At 43.8% G+C, this 21,229-nt stretch overlaps 2 protein-coding genes across 2 annotated transcripts in view; both read left to right on the top strand.

The window, feature by feature from the left end:
* Positions 1-5,784, top strand: part of LOC121857477 (band 4.1-like protein 3) — a 41,763-nt gene extending 35,979 nt beyond the window's left edge. Inside the window, 1 exon segment of the mRNA XM_042353534.1 lies at positions 343-5,784. The gene's annotated coding sequence lies outside the window, so the exon portion shown is untranslated.
* A 1,932-nt stretch (positions 5,785-7,716) lies between these two features.
* On the top strand, positions 7,717-20,980 carry LOC121857548 (ubiquitin-conjugating enzyme E2Q-like protein CG4502). The gene is given in 8 exon segments (XM_042353632.1): positions 7,717-7,886; positions 11,331-11,979; positions 11,982-12,378; positions 13,395-13,447; positions 13,450-13,523; positions 15,269-15,388; positions 19,214-19,347; positions 19,493-20,980. Coding segments are annotated over 6 exon segments (1,056 nt in total). The 5' UTR covers positions 7,717-7,886; positions 11,331-11,696; the 3' UTR covers positions 19,343-19,347; positions 19,493-20,980.
* Positions 20,981-21,229: the final 249 nt, after the last annotated feature.

Genomic DNA, 21,229 nt, shown 5'->3' with positions numbered 1-21,229 from the left:
GATGTTTACGAAAATTCTCCATTAATTGGTTTAGTTTTTCCCACCTGGTTTTATTATAGTATATTAAGGTTTATTTTTAATTCTGTGATATGTGACCTTAAGATATTGGGTCGTCAGGGTGTAATTACCACAATGAATCACTCAGTCATTGTACTGAAGGGGTGAAATTATTGTACTCAAGGGGTTAAGTCATTGTATTCAAGGGGTTAAATCATTGTACTCAAGAAATTTAACTATATAACTCACTGGATTGATATATTTTACTCATGGGGTTTGACATCGTACTCAGTGGTTAGGCATCATACTCAAGAGGCTAAACTTATGCAATTTCTCTCCTTCTAGGTTCCTGCACTGCCTATAGATGTCACCGCTGCTGTATCGAAGAAGACAACAAGATACTGACAGAGAGATAGAGAAGAATCACCCCTATGGAACAAGGCAATTAGGCGCTCAGAACCCTAATGAACCAGTGTGCTAGTTGTATTTCTTTATTTTTTTTGTCTATCTTGTTGATTTGTCGATCTTTCTGTCGCGGATTGCCCCCCAGTTACTTTCAACACGTAGAGGTCCAGTCACTTTTTTTAACTGGTCGACACACGGTTATTTCTCCCGACACACAGTTATCCAGTCCTTACAAGCATCACCACTACCAGTCTCTTCCAGTAACCACCTCTTCACACAGTATTACCCCAAGCATCTCACACCAGGATTCATATTATTTCTCCTACGACGTGCTGGCAAACTTACCAAGACGTAAGCTGTGTTTAGCACGATGGTCTGCCGTATGGCGCTACCCGACGCTATGCCCTACGACACTGTACCGTACGGCGCTATCCGACACTCACACCAGCATTGGGCATCACATGGGCAATCAAATTCTTCTTGAAATGGATGCAAATTTCACAAGCCGCAATTGGTCGAGAAACCGTGTCGATGTCTGTGTGGACCCCCGGGCTACCCCATGACGCAGGTGGACGTAAGCCTCGGGGTGTCATTCTTACTCAACAACGAGTGCGAGGTTTATTATTATTATTGGTTAAAGCACTCGGGAGGTTATCTGTCTGTCTGTATGACTTTCCTCAGTTCAGTGGGACAAGGATTTCGGTACAAGGGAGCTCTTGAGTTAGTGATGTAGATTGTCTAGTTATGTTTAGGTTTAGTTTATGTAAGATTTTCTTCCTCCCTCCCTCCCTCCCTCCCTTCCTTCCTTCCTTCCTTCCTTCCTTCCTTCCTTCCTCCTTCCTCCCTCCTTCCTTCCTTCCTTCCTCCCTTCCTCCCTCCCTCCCTCCCTCCCTCTTGTTATTGCAGCCTAAATTGACTTAATATGTGTAACAATGAAATTAACCTTTGTGATAACTGCAGCTAAATATTATAGTATTTTTCCTAGTGCAAGATCATTTACTTGTGCTGCAGCTAAAATCGACTGTATAGCTTATTGTTGCAGCTAAGAATATGTTTGTTATCTCAGAACTGAAAGACTCTCTCTCTCTCTCTCTCTCTCTCTCTCTCTCTCTCTCTCTCTCTCTCTCTCTCTTTCTCAAGGCATCATCAACACAATAATTATACCCCCAGCTAAAATAACCTAACAATAATGCCTTAAGATTTATTATAATATATATATATATACGAAGATTAATACCTGTACAGTTTAATTGTCACTAATCCTGGGAGTTTATTTTGGTAAACGAGAGGACGTCAATAACGAGGTGGTACTGAGAGACATTTGGGTGTAGTAACGAGCGATTCTGTGCCCTGGTAATTAGCGGTCTTTGGGGCTTAACCTATGAGAATATTGATGTTATTCTTACTGTAATTAGCTGAAGTGTTTTAATTAGTGGTCTTAGATCCTCAACCTGTGGAAAGTAATTGTTATTGTACCAGTAATGATGTACAGGTGTTCATTAATTAGTTCTATGTTTGATTAGACTATAGAATTGGGTAATTAACCATAAGAATGTCACTAATGAGCTTAAGAGGGTAATTAAAGGTTACATAGGCAATTAACTTGACTAATTACATTTAAACACCATCATTAAGGTGATTAGAAGCCAAATTACTGGAGGGTCGTTAACCTTATCTCATAACGACCATATCGAGAGAGTAATTAGGGTCGGAAATTATCAAATGAATTGTATAACGACCTGATAGTAACGACACTGGTGTTTACAGTCGCCGTAATCGTTCGTTCACGTCCTCTCGTTGTTTATTCGAAGATGTAATTGTTTTTTGTTTTTTTAATTCTGTCAAATATCGGTTTAATTGCAGCTTCATATATGTACATTTGTGTGTCAGTGATCGATGGTCCGCTCACAGCTAGATGGGATAGGGAAATGGTGTTGCCGCAAGAACGTGCTGTGGGCATTGGTGGGGTACAAGATGGACCTATTCCGAGACAGCGTGTGGGTATAGGGTACTTTCCCGAGTGACCCCATAGCTCTCTGGGAGTATGGGGGGGGGGAGGGGGCGTGTTAAGGGTACGGCGGATCTCGTCGTAACCTCGGCCCTCATAGGCTCGTGTGACGTAAAGATCGTTCCTCTATTCGGTCGTTCGCCGCTATGCACGTTTACCGGGTAGTCTGGTCGACGGTGTGTAGTATCTCGCTTATGGGCGCTGTTATTACTTTATTTACTCGCGCTCACAGGGATATGTGCGTAAATTGCTCGCAGTGATGCATTAGGGGGTTGGTGATATGGGTGCCGATGGCGGTAAAACGTGAAGGTTAGATGTGATGTATACTGTCTTGTCTGTCTGTCAGAATCTCACTTTGGATTAACCAACGATCACTCGGAAAAAGCAGTGTGGGCAAATTATGGGTAGTATATGGGTTAATTTGTGACCCATTTTGTTTTTTAAAAGGCTAGATGATGGGTGGAGGTTATGTGAAAAAGGCGTATCGTTGTTTACCGGGTAGTTCGCCGTCGTTCAAGAAAGCGGTAACGACTTAACCGGGAGCCGCGACGCAGACCATTAAACGATCAAATCCTAGCCGTGGGGCGGGAGGGTACGTCGCATAACACGTTGTCCCCCCACCTCAACACCCCATAAGACACCTCCACAAAGAAACAAAAACTACGTCAACGTTTCGTAGCTCCGCGTCGGGCTTCCTCTCCCCTGAACAGAGATAGACCAACGCTGTAGAGGATCTAGTATATGGGGTGAATTAACGGACAATATCACATAATCGGTGGATCAATTTTAGCTTAATTTAAGCGTATATACATATTAGCATCGTGGAAGTGCCTGAGGTGATTGTTGTCGGATAGAGAATTTTAGCGCTAATAACCCCCCACCCCCCCACCCCCCCTCCTAGCCTTAGACCCTAATGGTATTGGTCATTTATTACCACTTGTGCATAAACATCGCCCTTTTCACGTAGGGATTTAGCGTTTTTTTTTTTAAATCGGGTTTTGGGATTAATGGGACGAGAATAATGGAGGTCCGGTCTCTGGTAGTGTTGGTGATAAGGTGATAAAACACACACACACACACACACACACACACACACACACACACACACCAGTATTAAACAAGTACATTAACAAAGGCTGTAGTATTATCACCACCAGAGAGTCACCCCCATACTGTAGTGAATTTACCATTAGTCGTAAGCATAATGATAGAGAATAACGTTGCCGAGGATAAACGGCCGATGCCCGCGGGTTGGGGCACCGACTCGAGGGGCGGTGGTCTGGGGTCCTCGGGCCGGAGGGAACCGTCGCGCTCGGGAGGAATATTTTGTCTTTCGTCGTTCGTGTCCGGGGTCACAAGTGCCTGCCGCCGCTACACCCGATCGCCCTCCGGGTGTCGTCCGGTCGGCGTAGATGGGAACGGAAGTTGTAGCAGTAATGGGCGTGATTATCGCCAACGCCCGATGGACCGTAAGTTTGTCCTCTGGGGGTGTGAGGTATATATTTGTCCTTCTCTTCGTGTCGCGCGCCCGCTTGCTATCGTCTCATTTCTCGCGCTTGACGGCTCTCGTCTCGGCGCGCGACGCTAAACAGTTTGTAAGGATTTCTGTCGTGATGATCGACGCCATTTTTCATTATGCATCGAGTAGTGCAGCGCTTGACGTCGTGAGTCGCCCTCGATGGGGTCGAGTGAGAACTACGGTCGAGGCTCCAGTAACAGAGGCACGTAATCTAACCTGAAGTCTATATTAGGCTCATTAATGCCACACTTGACCTGGCTCGACCTGGCCTGGTGATACAACACACTCGACCCGGCTTAGTGGTAAGACACACACTTGACCTGGCCCGGTGGTACAACACACTCGACCTGGCCCGGTAACAACCAGCTTGCACATCTCTTCACAAATACTTGACCCTTAAACAGCGGCCAAATCAGCGAGAATTTTCCCATTAACCACATCCCAATTACTGTATCTGGTAGGGGGGGGGGGTGATCCTCGGTCGCTGATTAAGGGATAAGACTAATTCAACTTCAATGACCTAAACACCAACTCTAAATACATCAACTACAGTACATGTAATTAGAGACAGTACGAATCACCTTATTAACAAAACCAGACCGCAGCTACGGTGATTAGTCGTCGATCTTGCCTTCACCTATAGACCTGGGGAAGGAAACACCTCAACAGAATTAATCAAGTTAAGGTAGATATATATAGTATATATTGTACAGTACATAGGAACACTTGTCAGTCGGTTTAAGTATATTGAGTTGAGAAGATCTTGCCGCGAGCAGCTTATAGTGTTGGTCTAAGCTTTTTTTTATTATGGAGTATTTGGGGAAGATTCCTTTAGGGTTAAGTTATTATTTGTTTACTTTTTCGTGGTCGTGCATTCGTCGCCGGTGCGTGAGGTCGGCCCGGTCGTTGGAGGGAACGTCGTTTTAGGATAGAGGCGGTCGGCCGGACTCGACGAACGCGCGGTAGTACCGGAGTTTATATTTTACCGTAGGCTAGGTTAGGAATGACTGAGCCTCGTATGACGTTCCTCCACCACCCTACCCCTCAGAGTGCGATTATTAGAGCCTTAGTGTTTACGATCCATCAGATATAACGTTTATTACCTGTTCCAATTATTTTTTATTTCGTTGGGGAAGACTTACACTAGGGCTAGAGTCGATGGGCCTCTTACCGTAAGTGTAGAAATATGTGAATCTCTTGGAGCGTTATCTATTGCACGGTCAGGGTTGTGTGTGTGTCTGTCTGTATACCAGCTGAGTCCTCCCCTCCCCCTACCCCTCCCCCTACCCCTCCCCCTACCCCTACTCCAAGACTTCCTATCAACCTCCACTACCACACTATCAAGGGGGGGAGGAGGAGGAGGAGGAGGCTGTTAAGATGTACCACAGAGCTATTGGTTAAGGGGGTCAAATACCACATCTGTTTATGCATTTGTCATTGAAGACTTTTATATTATTTTGGTTAATATATTAAATTTATGTATTAATTTATCACATGGAAGGTTTATTAGTCTTTAATAGGTTAGGTTATCGATGTACTCAACCTCTGGGTATATCGCAGCGTACTGGTACATCTTGACACACTTAGCATTGGTATATCCTGTTGTACTCAGTTCTGGGTACATTCAGACTTACTCAGTACTGGTTCATCTCAATGTACTCAGCACTGATTACAACCCCTGTATTTTCACTCTGCTGTTTCTCATTATTCCACGCATCTTCACCGCTATGAGAACACATCTTGTGAGAACAGCTTGTTTACATTACCAAGATAAACCTAAAGTAAACCAATGTTAAACCCTGTAATCATTTATTTCATTCTTTATAAAACACAATAAATGTTTAGGTAAGTTTAATTTATTATTTTATTTTACCCTTATTTGAGTTGGGATTTTTTTTTGGTGTGTAAGTTTGATAGTTTAAACAAGTGTAAATCAACATTGTATCTTACTGAATAAAAAGACAAATTGTGGTGATTTTTGCTGTTGACTTTAGCGATTTGTATAACAAGTTACATGTGGGATTTTTTATAGTCAATAATGAGGTTATGAGACACCCTGTACATGTGTGTGTGTGAACTATGAGACACCCTGTACATGTGTGTGTGTGTGTGTGAGGGTGAACTATGAGACCCCTGTACATGTGTGTGTGTGTGTGAGGGTGAACTATGAGACACCCTGTACATGTGTGTGTGTGAACTATAAGACACCCTGTACATGTGTGTGTGAACTATAAGACACCCTGTACATGTGTGTGTGAACTATAAGACACCTGTACATGTGTGTGTGAACTATAAGACACTGTACATGTGTGTGTGAACTATAAGACACCCTGTACATGTGTGTGTGAACTATAAGACACCCTGTACATGTGTGTGTGAACTATGAGACACCCTGACACCCTGTACACATGTGTGTGTGAACTATAACACACCCTGTACATGTGTGTGTGAACTATAACACACCCTGTACATGTGTGTGTGAACTATAAGACACCCTGTACATGTGTGTGTGAACTATAAGACACCCTGTACATGTGTGTGTGAACTATAAGACACCCTGTACATGTGTGTGTGAACTATAAGACACCCTGTACATGTGTGTGTGAACTATAAGACACCCAGTACATGTGTGTGTGAACTATAACACACCCTGTACATGTGTGTGTGAACTATAACACACCCTGTACATGTGTGTGTGAACTATAACAAGAAAGAAGGAACAGCAGTAAGGAGAACCCAACCAAGATCAAGGGAAAATAAAACCTTTGAAATACATACAAAAATGCTCAGAGTCTTTTTACTGTATACAGGCCTAGAAAACACTACCTCTAGACTTATTCCCTGGTAAAGGTGAAACGGTAATTAACGTGAATCATGAACTATCATGTTAACTATCCAACTAGACTAACGGCCTTACAATTAACAACCCACTAGACAAGACAAAATCGGGTAGAACTAATACATTAAAATATCATGAAATAATTGGATAAAACTACCTCCCAAAATCTCAGAAATATCAAATTACATATATTAAAATAAATAAACGTTATTTCTGGAAGTATAGAACACATATATGTTATGTATTAATGAACTATAGTGCTTAAACTAATTAATTGAATTAAACAAGAACGGAGAGGTTAAGTTAGATTAGGTACCCCTTAAATACTTCCGTTTTCTGTAACCAACTTTTCCTGGGGTAACTATTTTATTATTAATATATAGTTATGTACGGGGTATATTATTTACTTTACCTTATTTACCTAATGGCTACCCTTTAAAGTTGGCCATGCTGACGTAAGGTGGACCACAGCTTAAGCTTGAGCTGGTAGACTAACCTAACCTAAATTAACATATATTTAATGATTAAGTATTTAAATTAATAAACTATTTAAGTCTATATATAATACAATACATATAACATCAAAGATTAGCTAAACATTTTATAAACTAAACATAAATTAACTAAAACTCGTAATAATAAGAAAATCAGAAACTGTAGCAGAAAGACGTTTTGTTATTAGGCAACCTGGTGACCCCCGCGCACGGTACGACAACTACACCTCTCACTCTACTGCCAGACGCATAACCAACACCACATATAACACATTCCTGCTTCTACATCACATATATTAATATTTATAACAAAACTATATCAATTATAATAAAAATGAGATATATAATACATAAATAAAGTAAAGAAACCTTATAAATAGCCAAAATTAGCTATTTTTTTGGATATATTTTCCAAATGGTTCCATCTGGCAGCACATCAATTTCCCCCAGTTTCCTGTGAGCCATCGGTGAGGAAGGACGTGTCTCCTCCGCTCTGAGTACAACACGCTCCTTTGTTCTGGATTACGATTTACGTCATTTTAACGCATTAGTGAACTCGAGGACAACCTTGAAGGGTTATCGACCAGCTGGAGATGGTGGAAGTGGCGGCCTGAAGTGACAGAGGTACGGAGACTTTTGAATTATTTGGCGGCCTGAAGTGACAGAGGTACGGAGACTTTTGAATTATTTCTGTGTGGGAGAGAGAAAGGAAATACTCTCTCTCTCTCTCTCTCTCTCTCTCTCTCTCTCTCTCTCTCTCTCTCTCTCTCTCGCACTTTAGATTAATTATTTCAACAGGTTATTTAATTAACCTCTAACCACACAGGTGCGCCATAGGTGTGTTAATTAATTACTCAAAAGTACAGGTAAACACACACACACACACACACACACACACACACACACACACTTGTTCATATTTCCAACATTGTCATTTAGGTTAAGTTAGGTTAGGTTAGGGTTAAGCTAGATTAGGTTAGGGTTAAGTTAGGTTAGATTAAGTTAGATTAGGCTAGGTTAGGGTTAGGCTAGATTAGGTTAGGGTTAAGTTAGGTTAAATTAAGTTAGATTAGGCTAGGTTAGGGTTAGGCTAGATTAGGTTAGGGTTAAGTTAGGTTAGATTAAGTTAGATTAGGCTAGGTTAGGGTTAGGCTAGATTAGGTTAGGGTTAAGTTAGGTTAGATTAAGTTAGATTAGGTTAGGTTAGGGTTAAGCTAGATTAGGTTAGGGTTAAGTTAGGTTAAATTAAGTTAGATTAGGCTAGGTTAGGGTTAGGCTAGATTAGGTTAGGGTTAAGTTAGGTTAGATTAAGTTAGATTAGGCTAGGTTAGGGTTAGGCTAGATTAGGTTAGGGTTAAGTTAGGTTAGATTAAGTTAGATTAGGTTAGGTTAGGGTTAAGCTAGATTAGGTTAGGGTTAAGTTAGGTTAGATTAAGTTAGGTTAGATTAAGTTAGATTAGGTTAGGTTAGGGTTAGGCTAGATTAGGTTAGGGTTAAGTTAGGTTAGATTAAGTTAGATTGGAGGCTGAGTTGGGGTTAGGCTAGATTAGGTTAGGGTTACGTTAGGTTGAATTAAGTTAGATTGAGCTGAGTTGGGGTTAAGCTAGATTAGGTTGGGGACCAGGATTGGGTTAAATTAAGTTAGATTAGGCTAGGTTGGGGTTAGGCTAGATTAGGTTAGGGTTAGGATTGGGTTAGATTAGGTTAGATTAGGCTAGGTTAGGGGTTGGGCTAGATTGGAGTTGAGGTTAGGATTGGGTTAAGATTAAGTTAGATTAGGTTGGGTTAGGGGTTAAGCTAGATTAGGTTAGGGTTAAGTTAGGTTAGATTAAGTTAGGTTAGATTAAGTTAGATTAGGTTAGGTTAGGGTTAGGCTAGATTAGGTTAGGGTTAAGTTAGGTTAGATTAAGTTAGATTAGGCTAAGTTAGGGTTAGGCTAGATTAGGTTAGGGTTAAGTTAGGTTAGATTAAGTTAGATTAGGCTAGGTTAGGGTTAGGCTAGATTAGGTTAGGGTTAAGTTAGGTTAGATTAAGTTAGATTAGGTTAGGTTAGGGTTAAGCTAGATTAGGTTAGGGTTAAGTTAGGTTAGATTAAGTTAGATTAGGTTAGGTTAGGGTTAAGCTAGATTAGGTTAGGGTTAAGTTAGGTTAGATTAAGTTAGGTCAGATTAAGTCATCTTTGGTTATGTTATGTGTATTATATGTATATCCCCATGTATACATCTGTACTCGTTTGTGTATGCATAGTTACGTGGACTTGTATGTATACCACCACAGCATATGTGTATGTATGAATCCATGTATGTATTGTATATATAAACGTGTATGATGTATGTATATGACTGTCCTGTATGTATGTATATGACTGTCCTGTATGTATGTATATGACTGTCCTGTATGTATGTATATGACTGTCCTGTATGTATGTATATGACTGTCCTGTATGTATGTATATGACTGTTCTGTATGTATGTATATGACTGTCCTGTATGTATGTATATGACTGTCCTGTATGTATGTATATGACTGTCCTGTATGTATGTATATGACTGTCCTGTATGTATGTATATGACTGTCCTGTATGTATGTATATGACTGTCCTGTATGTATGTATATGACTGTTCTGTATGTATGTATATGACTGTCCTGTATGTATGTATATGACTGTCCTGTATGTATGTATATGACTGTCCTGTATGTATGTATATGACTGTCCTGTATGTATGTATATGACTGTCCTGTATGTATGTATATGACTGTCCTGTATGTATGTATATGACTGTCCTGTATGTATGTATATGACTGTCCTGTATGTATGTATATGACTGTCCTGTATGTATGTATATGACTGTTCTGTATGTATGTATATGACTGTCCTGTATGTATGTATATGACTGTCCTGTATGTATGTATATGACTGTCTGTATGTATGTATATGACTGTCCTGTATGTATGTATATGACTGTCTGTATGTATGTATATGACTGTCCTGTATGTATGTATATGACTGTCCTGTATGTATGTATATGACTGTCTGTATGTATGAATATGACTGTCTGTATGTATGTATATGACTGGTAATCTATGATGTTTACTCATTTTTACAAGACTTATGGATCTCGTTGTGAATTCGAGACAAAATCAACAAAGTCCCCCAAAAAAATATTGGAATTTTCCCCTCACGTAATAAATAAACCCACAAATATCCTAAATAACAAAAAAAAATAATTAGAAATGGATTAAAAATAGAAAAAAAAATAGCGATAGGGAAGAAATATGTGGAAATAAGAGGTAAAGACATAGGGATAATAATCGACCAATAGGAAGCCTAGATGATAGTCACGTGTTCATCGATTTCTCACAAGGCAATATGGCTCAGGCTCGCCTCTCTCAGTAGTCTTCCAGCTGTTGTAGAGGCAGGATGTAGTCACTCCACCTTGTCCATCTTAAGGGTTTGAAGTCTAAATATTTTGGCCTTAAAACACATAAACATTTATACGATCCTCAATGAAGAATTTAATATAGAATACATTAAAGCAGTACGTGAATCACCTGTAGATTAGACACCCCAGCTTATTTCACCTGAAGATTAGACACCCCAGCTTATTTCACCTGAAGATTAGACACCCCAGCTTATTTCACCTGAAGATTAGACACGCCAGCTTATTTCACCTGATGATTAGTCAACCAATAGGTTTCCAGGTTTTATGACGTCATATACAATATTGACCATTGAAATTCCGTCTTTTATTACACAGTGCGGGACAATGGCTTATCTATCTTTGACGTCATGGCCTTTTTAACCAATCATATTTAGCTATTGTTACACTAGGCACAATATGGACCAATGACCTGTTAGTAGCTCTGACGTCATAGTCCTTTTATAACCAATGGCCACCCAACATCAGTTACGTAAGAATTTAACAACAATTGACCTCTAATGGGTTTAATAATTACACTCAAAGGTCAATTACTAATTAACATGACCTTGAACTACTACTACTATTACTACAACAACAACTACAACCATTACTGCAACTATTAACACCCAATTCTTTCTTCCCTCAGATAAAAGTGTAAATCAAGCCCAGAGGGTCAAGAGGCTAGAGAGGGCCGACCATGAGAGTGTGTACAAGGCTCCCTAGATCATAACTCCGTGTTCTGTAGTGATTGGTGTGAGGAGGAAGGAAGGAAGGAAGGAAGGAAGAGGAGAGGAGGAGAAGGAGGAAAAGAATTAGACTACGTGGAAATATTAGTACTGAAATAAATGATAATGTTGGTTTTGTTTGGTTAAGCGTTGATGCGTGGACAGGAGAAAGGGGTGGAGGAGGAGAGCGTTGAGGTGGACTATCAACGCCCCCGTCAACGCCCCGTCAACGCTGTCCCTCACTTCATACACTCCTAAGGCGACAACTCCTGACGCAAGGTACCAAGATGGCTGCAGCCTTTCGTAAGTTATTCCGTTCTGGGGATAAATTAGACCCTCAGTACCCCACCGCCGCTCGAGGGCAGAACAACAACAACAACACGACGAGAACAGAATCAGGAGCTAATATGAATTCCAATCCGGGGAAAATGTTTAGTAATAGCGAAAGGAACCCTCAGAATATGGCAGCGATGAGAGGGACGAGTTCTGGTATAAGAAATCCGTCTTCAACCTCTACACGAACTCAAGGTACCAGTGCATGGGGTCAGAGTACACCCGAAGGAGGAGACATGACTGTGTAGGCGCCTCTGGGGGCTCCAACTCTCACAGTGGAGTAAACGGACTTAATTCACCTTCAACAGCTAAGAGGTTTTTCTCAAGACACACTTACCTGGAAGGGAGTAGAGTCGGCCCAGCTGAAGGGGTCAGCCAGCATAGTCCTAAGTCAACACGTTCAAAAGGTTCTCTTTCTTCACCACCTTCTGCAGCCACGTTTAAGAAGTCCCCTCCACCTGCTGCTGCTGGGGGCCTCCTGAACGAGTCCACGACGAAGCATATGAAGATGGTAAGGACTCGGAGGTTGATGAAGGAATACCAGGAACTCTCCAAAGGGCAACAGAATACCAAGGACCCTGTGTTTACCGTCGACTTGGTTAATGACTGCCTTTACGAGTGGAAGGTTAGTGTCCTGTAGGATTCCTGTAGTGTAGTATCTTGTAGTCTAGCATTCCTGTATTGTGTTATGTAGGATCCCTAACCTAACTCCCTGGTAACATTAGGGAATTTTCACAGGTAAAATAAACAGATAGACACGATAGATATACGTCCCCCTCCCTCCCCTACAGGCTAGCGTGACAAGAATGTACCGAATTGATTGACAAGAGTTCAATAACCACTAAATATTATCTAGAATATTAATGATATTTGGTTCATAAAATATCGCTCGGTTTGGTGAATTTCGGTGAGAAATGTGTTAGTTTTTTGTGTTGCTGTTATATGTATTGCATTTTTTGGCGCGTAATTCTCTGTTATTGTTATGATCGATCAGCTGACTCTACAACACTTGGTAGATTTTTCCCGCGTAATTAATTGTTATTGTTTATCAGCTGATGAGGGGAAACCCACGTGGTATTGTTATTGTTGATCAGCTGACGTATGGACTCTCATATGGTAGTTTTTTTCCCGCGTAAATGTTTGTTATGGTCGATCAGCTGACAGAGTGATACCCACCATGTTATGTTTTTGGCGCGCAGTTGTTGTTATGTTAGGAAGCCAGAATAAATTAATGGCGCATAGTTTTGATGAGGATGGCTTGTATGAATTTAAACTGTGTGTTGGTGTTTTGATGGTGTGTGTAGTGATAGTGTGTGTGTGTGTGTGTGGTATGGTGTGTGTGTCTGTGTTTGTTTGACTCAGTTCAGTGTGAGGTTGAGGGTAGAAATTGATTGCCAGCGGTTGTAGGGACCAAAGAGAGAGAGAGACCTAACCAGAATTCTTTTAAACCTTTGAGTCAATCTTATTGATTTTGGACTTAAGTTTGACTCAAGAGCAGTCAATGAGGAGGAGTAGGAAGGGAGGAGAGAGAAGGAAGGAAGGAAGGAAGGAAGGAAGGAAAACAAAAATAAATTCTGCACTATAATAAAATACTTCACACTCCACACACCCCACTTATCCACTTACATACTTCCATCTATCCACAGGTAAAGTAGCGTGTGATCCCGACTTGAACTCTATAGAGACATGGAAGAACTAGGAGTACATCAATCCTTTTATCCATTAGTTTCTCTGATAATTTTCATCCGCCATTTGAGGGTCTTTCCCCGGCTCTGGAAAAGGTGTTGATGGGGAGATGGGGAGGGGTGGGGACGGGGAGGTGGGGTGGGGACATGGGGAGGGGACATGGGAGGTGGGGTGGGGACATGGGGAGGTGGGTGGGGACATGGGAGGTGGGTGGGGGACATGGGGAGGTGGGTGGGGACATGGGGTGGGTGGGGACATGGGGGAGGTGGGTGGGGACATGGGGAGGTGGGTGGGGACATGGGGAGGTGGGGTGGGGACATGGGGAGGTGGGTGGGGACATGGGGGGTGGGTGGGGACATGGGGAGATGGGTGAGGCATGGGGAGATGGGTGGGGACATGGGGAGGTGGGTGGGGACATGGGGAGGTGGGTGGGGACATGGGGAGATGGGTGGGGACATGGGGAGATGGGTGGGGACATGGGGGAGGTGGGTGGGGACATGGGGGAGGTGGGTGGGGACATGGAGTGGGTGGTGACATGGGGAGGTGGGTGGGGACATGGGGAGGTGGGTGGGGACATGGGGGAGGTGGGTGGGGTGGGTGAGGGACATGGGGAGGGTGGGTGGGGACATGGGGAGGGTGGGTGGGGACATGGGGGTGGGTGAGGGACATGGGGAGGTGGGTGGGGACATGGGGAGGTGGGTGGGGACATGGGGTGGGTGGTGACATGGGGAGGGTGGGTGGGACATGGGGAGGTGGAGTGGGGACATGGGGGAGGTGGGTGGTGACATGGGGAGGTGGGTGAGGGACATGGGGAGGTGGGTGGGGACATGGGGAGGTGGGTGGGGACATGGGGAGGTGGGTGGGGTACATGGGAGGTGGGTGGGACATGGGGAGGTGGGTGGGGACATGGGGAGGTGGGTGGGGGCATGGGGAGGTGGGGTGGGGACATGGGGAGGTGGGTGGGGCATGGGGAGGTGGGTGGGGGCATGGGGAGGTGGGGTGGGGACATGGGGGGGGTGGGTGGGGACATGGGGAGGTGGGTGGGGACATGGGGTGGGTGGGGGCATGGGGAGGTGGATGGTGACATGGGGAGGTGGGTGGGGACATGGGGAGGTGGGTGGGGGACATGGGGAGGTGGGTGGGACATGGGAGTGGGTGAGACATGGGGGGTGGGTGAGGACATGGGGAGGTGGGTGAGGGACATGGGGAGGTGGGTGGTGACATGGGGAGGTGGGTGGGGACATGGGGAGGTGGGTGGGGACATGGGAGGTGGGTGGGGACATGGGGGAGGTGGGTGGGGACATGGGGAGGTGGGTGGTGACATGGGGAGGTGGGTGGGGGACATGGGGAGGTGGGTGAGGACATGGGGAGGTGGGTGAGGGACATGGGGAGTGGGTGGTGACATGGGGGAGTGGGTGGGGACATGGGGAGGTGGTGGGGACATGGGGGGAGGTGGGTGGGGACATGGGGGAGGTGGGTGTGGACATGGGGAGGTGGGTGGGGACATGGGGAGGTGGGTGGGGACATGGGGAGGTGGGTGGTGACATGGAGGTGGGTGGTGACATGGGGAGGTGGGTGGGGACATGGGGTGGGTGGTGACATGGGGTGGTGGTGACATGGGGGTGGGTGGGGATATGGGGAGGTGGATGGTGACATGGGGAGGTGGGTGGGGACATGGGGAGGTGGGTGGGGACATGGGGAGATGGGTGGGGACATGGGGAGGTGGGTGGGGACATGGAGAGGTGGATAGTTTTATGATAATGATAAAAATAATGATGTTGCAATAACTATATACTACTACTACTACTACTACTACTACTACTACTACTACTACCACCAGGGCTTCGTGATGGAGGGTGGCGCCATCTGTATGGAACTACTAACACCACGTGGTTGGGCATCTGCTTACACAATAGAAGCTGTAATAATGCAGTTCGCAGCTAGCCTAGTTAAGGGCCAGGTTAGTGCTTGTTGACCTCTAATTGCTCGTTAACTTGTTTTGTAATGATTTAAGCTCATTAATTACTTTTTTGTGGTTGTTAACTTCAGTCTAATTGTCTGTTAACTGGTGGGATTGTTCAGTTCATTAATTATTGTTGTTAGTGTTGACCTCTAATTGCTCGTTAACTTGTTTTGTAATGATTTAAGCTCATTAATTACTTTTTTTTGGTTAACTTCAGTCTAATTGTCTGTTAACTGGTGGGATTGTTCAGTTCATTAATTACATTGTTAGTGTTTGTTGACCTCTAATTGCTCGTTAACTTGTTTTGTAATGATTTAAGCTCATTAATTACTTTTTTTTTGTTAACTTCAGTCTAATTGTCTGTTAACTGGTGGGATTGTTCAGTTCATTAATTGTTAGTGCTTGTTGACCTCTAATGTTTGTTAACTTGTTTTAAATGATTGCCTATTAATTACTTTTTTGTGGTTGTTAACTTCAGTCTAATTGTCTGTTAACTGGTGGGATTGTTCAGTTCATTAATTACATTGTTAGTGCTATTGACCTCAATTGCTCGTTAACCAATGATGCTGGAATGACTCTTGTGGTGTTAAAGAGGAGGATAATTTGGAGATGAGGAAGGAAGGAGGAGGAAGGAAGGAAGGAAGGAAGGAAGGAAGGAGGAAGGAAGGAAGGAAGGAAGGAAGGAGGAGGAAAGGAAGGAAGGAAGGAAGGGAGGGAGGAGGAAGGAAGGAAGGAAGGAAGGAAGGAGGAGGAAGGAAGAAGGAAGGAAGGAGGAGGGAGGAAGGAAGGAAGGAAGGAAGGAAGGGAAGGAAGGAAGGAAGGAAGGAAGGATAGAGGAAGGAAGGAAGGAGGAAGGAAGGAAGGAAGGAAGGGAGGAGAAGAAGGAAGGAAGGAGAGGAGGAAGGAAGGAAGGAAGGAAGGAAGGAAGGATGGAAGGAGGGAGGAAGGAAGGAAGGGAGGAAGGAAGGAAGGAAGGGGGAGGGAAGGAAGGAAGGAAGGAGGAGGAGGAGAAGGAAGGAAGGAAGGAAGGAAGGAAGGAAGGGAGGAGAAGAAGGAAGGAAGGAAGGGAGGAAGGAAGGAGGGAGGAAGGAAGGAAGGAGGAAGGAAGGAAGGAAGGAGGAGGAAGAAAGGAAGGAGGAAGGAAGGAGGGAGGAGGAGAAGGAAGGAGGAGGAAGGGAGGGAAGAAGGAAGGAAGGAAGGAAGGAAGGAAGGAAGGAGGAGGAAGAACGGAGGAAGGGAAGGAAGGAAGAAGGAAGGAAGGGAGGAGAAGGAAGAAGGAGGAGGAGGAAGGGAAGGAAGGAAGGAAGGAAGGGGAGGAGGAAGGAAGGCAAGGAGGAGGAAGGAAGGAAGGAAGATGAAGGAGGAAGGGGAAGGAAGGAAGGAAGGGAGGAGGAGGAAGGAAGGAAGGAGGAAGGAAGGGAAGGAGGAGGAAGGAAGGAAGGAAGGAAGGAAGGAAGGAAGGAAGGAAGGGAGGAGGAAGGAAGGGAAGAAAGGAAGGAAGGAAGGAAGGAAGGAAGGAAGAGAGGAGGAAGGAAGGAGGAAGGAAGGAAGGAAGGAAGGAAGGAAGGAAGAAGGAAGGAAGGGAGGAGGAAGGAAGGAAGAAAGGAAGGAGGAAGGAAGGAAGGAGGAGGAAGGAAGGAAGGAACGGAGGAAGGAAGGAAGGAAGGAAGGAAGGAAGGAAGGAAGGTAGGAAGGAAGGAACGGAGGAAGGAAGGGAGGAGGAAGGAAGGAAGGAAGGAGGAGGAAGGAAGGAACGGAGGGAAGGAAGGAAAGAAGGAAGGAAGGAAGGAAGGAGGGAGGAAGGAACGAGAAGGAAGGAAGGAAGGAAGGAAGGAGGGAGGAAGGAAGGAAGGAAGGAACGAGGAAGGAAGGAAGGAAGGAAGAAGGAAGGAACGGAGGAAGGAGGAAGGAGGAAGGAAGGAAGGGAGGAAGGAAGAAGGAAGGAAGGAGGAAGGAAGGAAGGAAGGAAGAAGGGAGGAAGAGGAAGGAAGGGGAAGGAAGGAAGGAAGAAAGGAAGGAAGAAGGAAGGAGGAAGGAAGGAAGAAGGAAGGAAGGAAGGAAGGGAGGGAGGAAGGAAGGAAGAAAGGAAGGAGGAAGGAAGGAAGGAAGGAGGAAGGAAGGGAGGAAGGAAGGAGGAAGAAGGAAGGAAGGAAGGAAGAGGAAGGAGGAGGAAGGAGGAAGGAAGGAAGGAGGAAGGAGGAAGGAAGGAGGAAGGAAGGAAGGAGGAAGGAAGGAAGGAGGAGGAAGGAGGAAGGAGAAGAAGGAGGAAGGAGGAGAAGGAAGGAAGGAAGGGAGGAGGAAGGAAGAAAGGAAGGAGGAAGGAAGGAAGAAGGAAGGAAGGAAGGAAGAGAGGGGAGAAGGAAGGAGGAAGAAGGAAGGAAGGAAGGAGGAGGAAGGAAGGAAGGAAGGAAGAAAGGGGAGGAAGGAAGGAAGGAAGGAAGGAAGGAGGAGGAAGGAAGGAAGGAAGGAACGGAGGAAGGAGGGAAGGGAAGGAAGGAAGGAGGAAGGAAGGAAGGAAGGAAGGTAGGAAGGAAGGAACGGAGGAAGGAAGGAAGGAAGGGGAAGGAAGGAGGAAGGAAGGAGGAAGGAAGGAAGAAGGAGGAGGAAGGAAGGACGGAGGAGGAAGGAAGGAAGGAAGGAAGGAAGGAAGGAAGGAGGGAGAAGGAAGGAAGAGGAAGGAAGGAAGGAAGGAAGGAAGGAAGGAGGGGAGGAAGGAAGGAAGAAGGAACGGAGGAAGGAAGGAAGAAGGAAGGAAGGAAGGAACGGAGGAAGGAAGGAAGGAAGGAAGGAGGAAGAAGGAAGGAAGGAGGAAGGAAGGAAGAAGGAAGGAAGGAAGAAGAAGGAAGGAGGAAGAAGAACGGAGGGGAAGGAAGGAAGGAAGGAAGGAAGGAAGGAAGGAACGAGGAAGGAAGGAAGGAAGGAAGGAAGGGAGGAGGAAGGAAGGAAGGAGGAAGGAACGGAGGAGTGAAGGAAGAAGGAAGGAAGGAAGAAGGAAGGAAGGAAGGAAGGAGGAGGAAGGAAGGAACGGAGGAGAAGGAAGGAAGGAAGGAAGGAAGGAAGGAAGGAAGAAGGGAGGAAGGAAGGAGGGAGGGGAGGAAGGAAGGAAGGGAGGGAGAAGGGAAGGAACGGAGGAGGAAGGAAGGAAGGAAGGAAGGAAGGAAGGAAGAAGGAGGGAGGAAGGAACGGAGGAGGAAGGAAGGAAAGGAAGGAAGGAGGAGGAGGAGGAAGGAACGGAGGGAGGAAGGAAGGAAGGAAGGGAGGGAGGAAGGAAGGAGGAAGGAAGGAAGGAAGGGAGGAGGAAGGAAGGAAGGAAGGAAGGGAGGGAGGGAGGAAGGAAGAAGGGGAGGGGAGAAGGAAGGAAACGGAGGAGGAAGGAAGGAAGGAAGGAAGGGAAGGAAGGAAGGAAGGAAGGAAGGGAGGAAGGATCTGAAGTTATTCTTTCTTACTGACGACACACACACACACACACACACACACACACACACACACACACACACAACACCTTGTACCTGCACTCTCTATCAACATTGCAATATCTTTCAATATTTTTTTCACCCACACACACGTACAGAGAGATAGAGAGAGAGAGAGAGAGAGAATTTTTCCTCTGACGTCACACGCCCACGGAAGCCGTTACATAACTACCCCCCCCACTACACACCTCTTACATGATAGGGGGTTGTGATATAACGGGGTATGTATATTATAGGGGATTATAATATAACTTCTTTCACCTTTTGACCATTTTTGGGGCCATTTTTACGTAATATGGAACACTATGGACCATTTTTTCCCCCAGTTATGACCATTTTTTCCCCCCAGGGTCGGATATCACGTAAACACAAAGTACCCAAGGAGTTTAACAAGAGATCAGCCGAGTCAGCCTTCAGGTCATTGGTCAAAACTCACGAGAAATATGGCTGGGTCACTCCTCCCCTGTCTGAGGGCTAACCCAGGTCAGGTTAGGTCATTAATTGGTTGTTTAATGGTAGTTGTTGTTGTAATAATGGTAGTAGTGGTTGTAATGATGATAATAACAGTAGTAGTAGTAGTAGTAGTACCACCCTATAAGCCACCACTAACATAATCTAACTCTTACAGGATTAACTAACCTCCACTAATCACCAATCCATCCGTGAGACCTCCGATCCAAGAGTGGTTCATCAGTCAATCTTACTGAATCATTGTAACCAAACAAATTATTCACGTACAATTAATTTAGTATTTAACCGGATTAGCTGAACATCCCTAAATGATTGGAACTGAAGTGCTCTGTGTGATTGGAATGTTGATATCTAATCTGTAATCGAATATAAGTGATTGGAAATGTATTTGAACTCATTATAATAGTGGAAAATCAATCAGTATTTCAGTATAGGTGATTGGATGTGATTGCAACTACTGAATTCAATTACCAATCGCTGCCAAATCCACTGGAAATTAACAGGACTGGAAGAGATTCGCCAAATAATCTAATGTAACTGGACGTGAATTATTTTATTAATTTAAATAGTGTATCCATTCTCTCTCTCTCTCTCTCTCTGATGGAAGGGACGCTAGGGTTTACAATGACCATAAATATATATATATAAATGCTATTGTAAATGTGTATGGTACTTATTTCACATTATAGAAGGTTATTATGTTGCTGGGATGGTGTGTGTATGTGTGTGTGTGTGTGTGTGTGTGTGTGTGTTCTATGGAGGAGTTTACTTGTCTTAGAGAATATAATTATGAGTAAAAGATAAAGTTAAAGAATTAATTACAACTAGGTGTCAATATTTACAATAAATTATCACCTGAGGAACAGAATTCACACCTAAAATAGTTATACACATAAACACAAAATGGTGATAAACTCTATTTTACTTCATGTGTATAGTAACTTTGAAATAGGGGAGTAAATATATTTATAAAAGAGATCCTTATACTATTAAACGTTCATTAATATTTAGAATATATATTAATTATGGGGGGTTTCGTTATATATATATTTTGAAGCGATATCAATTATTCCCAATGACATTACGTTCTATATAATTTCCCAAAGTTAAGTTAGGTTAAGTGTTTATTATCTATTCTCAAAATTAAAGAACTTAATCTAACTTAACCATGGAAACACTGGGTTAGATTAGTCTCGTAATCCAAACTCTCCTGCAAATTATGTGTGTACGATTAAGGTAAAGTGTATGGTGTGAATTTTTAAAACAGACGTACATGTGTGTGTGTGTGTGTGTGTATCAAATTAAACCCAGAGAAAGATGTATGTTGCTATGTTGTGTACGTATATAAAATCATGTCTGTATCTCATGTACACTAAAATACGTACTCATGTAAACTATAAAACATACACATAAAAACACGACTTTATTTAACGTGTACACTAAAATACGTACAGACATGAAGTATACAGTAAAACACACATCAAAACGACTATATTTCATGTACACTAAAATACGTACACATGTAAACTATAAAACGTACATTATTACCCATGTAAGTATAGAAATTACATTATGCCTGTCTGCCAAATGAATCTCAAGTGATAAATACTGTATTGTTGTATTGAAATAACTCATGTTACTGTAATTGTAATTTATTAACCTAATTTTATACAGAATTAATCCAAAATATATGGTACAGAAAGTCACCTCCTATAGCCTTCACGTCTTGGCCAATTGCTTCGTTTGGCAGGTAAGGCACAGGTAAGGCATCCATATTAGCATTGACCCATTTATTACTTCAATGATATTACAACTACGAAATTGGGTTGGGTCAGATAAGGTTAAGTTAGATCTAATTTAGAAAATATTTAGTAAGTCCCTGTGAAATATTGAC

Source organism: Homarus americanus, unplaced genomic scaffold, assembly GCF_018991925.1.
Source record: "Homarus americanus isolate GMGI-L3 unplaced genomic scaffold, GMGI_Hamer_2.0 scaffold19065, whole genome shotgun sequence".
Classification (NCBI taxonomy): Eukaryota; Metazoa; Arthropoda; class Malacostraca; order Decapoda; family Nephropidae; genus Homarus; species Homarus americanus.
Note: the sequence above shows the minus strand (reverse complement) of the source record. Positions and strands in the feature narration are given on the sequence as shown.